This window comes from Porites lutea, chromosome 6 (genome assembly GCF_958299795.1).
Source record: "Porites lutea chromosome 6, jaPorLute2.1, whole genome shotgun sequence".
Lineage (NCBI taxonomy): Eukaryota > Metazoa > Cnidaria > Anthozoa > Scleractinia > Poritidae > Porites > Porites lutea.
In genome coordinates this window covers 15,182,337-15,184,424 of record NC_133206.1, presented here as the reverse complement: position 1 = coordinate 15,184,424, position 2,088 = coordinate 15,182,337, and the positions used below count along the sequence as shown (strand labels likewise).

Sequence of the window (2,088 nt, the reverse complement as noted above, 5' to 3'; positions counted from 1 at the left end):
TTATCTGATTTTTGTAAACCGTTTTGGTATTTTGTGTCCGTAATTGTGTAATTTTGTTAATTTGTGTCGCGGGTCGTGTTGCGGGATCGACCCGAAACTCTCGCCCGTTTGTATGTAACGTCACACTGGCAGTGGTCAGTGAACCGACGTTTACCTTGGAGATGGCCCTCTCTCCTGCTTTTAATATAAGACAAATTCGATAGTTTATCTATTGCACTCTCCTCGCTCCTCGCCGCTAGCGTTGCAGTGTCTCTCTCTCTTATTGTCAGTATGGACAAGAGTGGCTGAAAGGGGTGCATTATTTGGAGGATATTTGACAAGAATTTTTATTTATATGGGAATACATTGATTTGTATATCTACCCGATTTTTTGAAAACCAACCTAACGAAATCTGCAGTCATTTGTGTGAAAAAGCGTCAATAGGCACGTTTCTTAAGCCCGAGAAGCTCCAAAATCATAATAACGAAGAAAAAGGAAAGGAGAAAAAGAAAGAGCGAGGAAAAGGAAAGGAGGAGAAGAAAAAAAAGCGATGGTTGCACTCTTAGTTTTTATAATAGCGACTTTGGACATAGTTTTTGGCCGAAAAAAAACTGTTCGACACAAAAGGTTCATTTGGCGATAACGTTATCAAAATCCGGCTAGATATATAAAGTAAATGATGATGATGGTGATGATGATAACTTTATTTACGTCTCAAATTTCTAGTGTAGCACAAGTGCTGAAACTAATCGGGAAGGCATAATAGTAAATATTCAGTCATGCCTTTCGAATATTTCCAGCCCTCACTCCATACTTTTTCTAAAGGTTTGCTCGGCACATACCGGCGCAATGACTCGTCCTAGTTTTTGTGGTTGTCATTGTTTGGCTTTTAAATGCAACTGTTCCAGCAGAGAGGGAATGGCTAAAAATTCTACTAGACTGTCAGCTGGCATGAAAAGATATCGGTCTGAAAACAAACTAGTGTTCTACTGTGTATGTCGACTTCCATGTCGTACGTATAAACTTCATTATTGAACAGAACATATAGACGAACAAAGTTTTAGTTCAACGCGTTCTTCTGCAGATGAAGCGCTTGTCTCATCTTAATAACATTCACTCTTCCATCCATAGCCAACGGTTCTACAACGACCTGAGATCGGCAGTATCTGCAACATAGCAACTTCAGGTAATCAGTCCTAAAATTCCTGTTAAGTACTCCGTAGATCAAAGGATTCAAGGCGCTGCTAACATGAGCCAAAAAGGTGTATGCTACGTACACCTCTCTAGAAAAGGTCCATCTTGTTTGAATAGAGTCCACAATGTCAATCAGTAAAATTGGAATCCAACAAAGATTAAAAAACACCACCATTACAAACAATGTGCGCGTCACCTTAATTTCTTTGACGTTTGCCGCGCTGACTGGATTGCGAGAAAATTGAATGTTGTTATTGTGAGTGCGCACTGTTTTAAAGATGCTAAGATAGCAGTAAACGCTAATAATTGTAGGAATACCTATATAAAGAGGAATACCGTAGGCCGTGAAAATGTTGTTATCTATAGGAACAAAGCAAAAAAACTTGGATGCAAGAAAAACTGTTTTGTGTCCAGACAAGAAATATGGTAATGGACAATAAATGGAATAAAACCACGACACCAGGAGCATCATCATGGTTTTCTTCTTGGTGAAGTAGCGGCGATACTTTGATGGTTTGACGATTCTAAAATACCTGTTAACCGCCATCAACGCCAGTGTGTGAACTGAAGCAGCAACTAATGCCATGACTATGTACCCCTGGAACTGGCAAGTTGCATCATTGAACGGCCAATGAGATGTCACCAATGTGGGAATGCCTAAAGGAACGGAGGTCAAAGCCCCTATGGAGAAATCTGAAACAGCAAGCGATGCCACAAACATATTTGGAATTGTTCGCAATCGACGGTTCAGCAACATGACCAAGAGAGTTAAAAAGTTTCCAACCAACATAAGTAACGAAAGAAACCCGAAAGAAACCGACTCCAGGATGACTTGCTCTTTGCTTCTTGACTTTAGTGCAATTAACATGTCTTCCAGTTGCTTCTCTGTAGATTCCATTTTTTGCAACTTTGAT

The 2,088-nt window shown here is 39.9% G+C and overlaps 1 protein-coding gene across 1 annotated transcript; it reads right to left on the bottom strand.

Moving 5' to 3' along the window:
* Positions 1-858: 858 nt before the first annotated feature.
* On the bottom strand, positions 859-2,088 carry LOC140941623 (beta-2 adrenergic receptor-like). Its single transcript, XM_073390645.1, has one exon. The coding sequence runs from the start codon at positions 2,070-2,072 to the stop codon at positions 1,041-1,043; it is 1,032 nt and encodes a 343-aa protein (XP_073246746.1). The 5' UTR covers positions 2,073-2,088; the 3' UTR covers positions 859-1,040.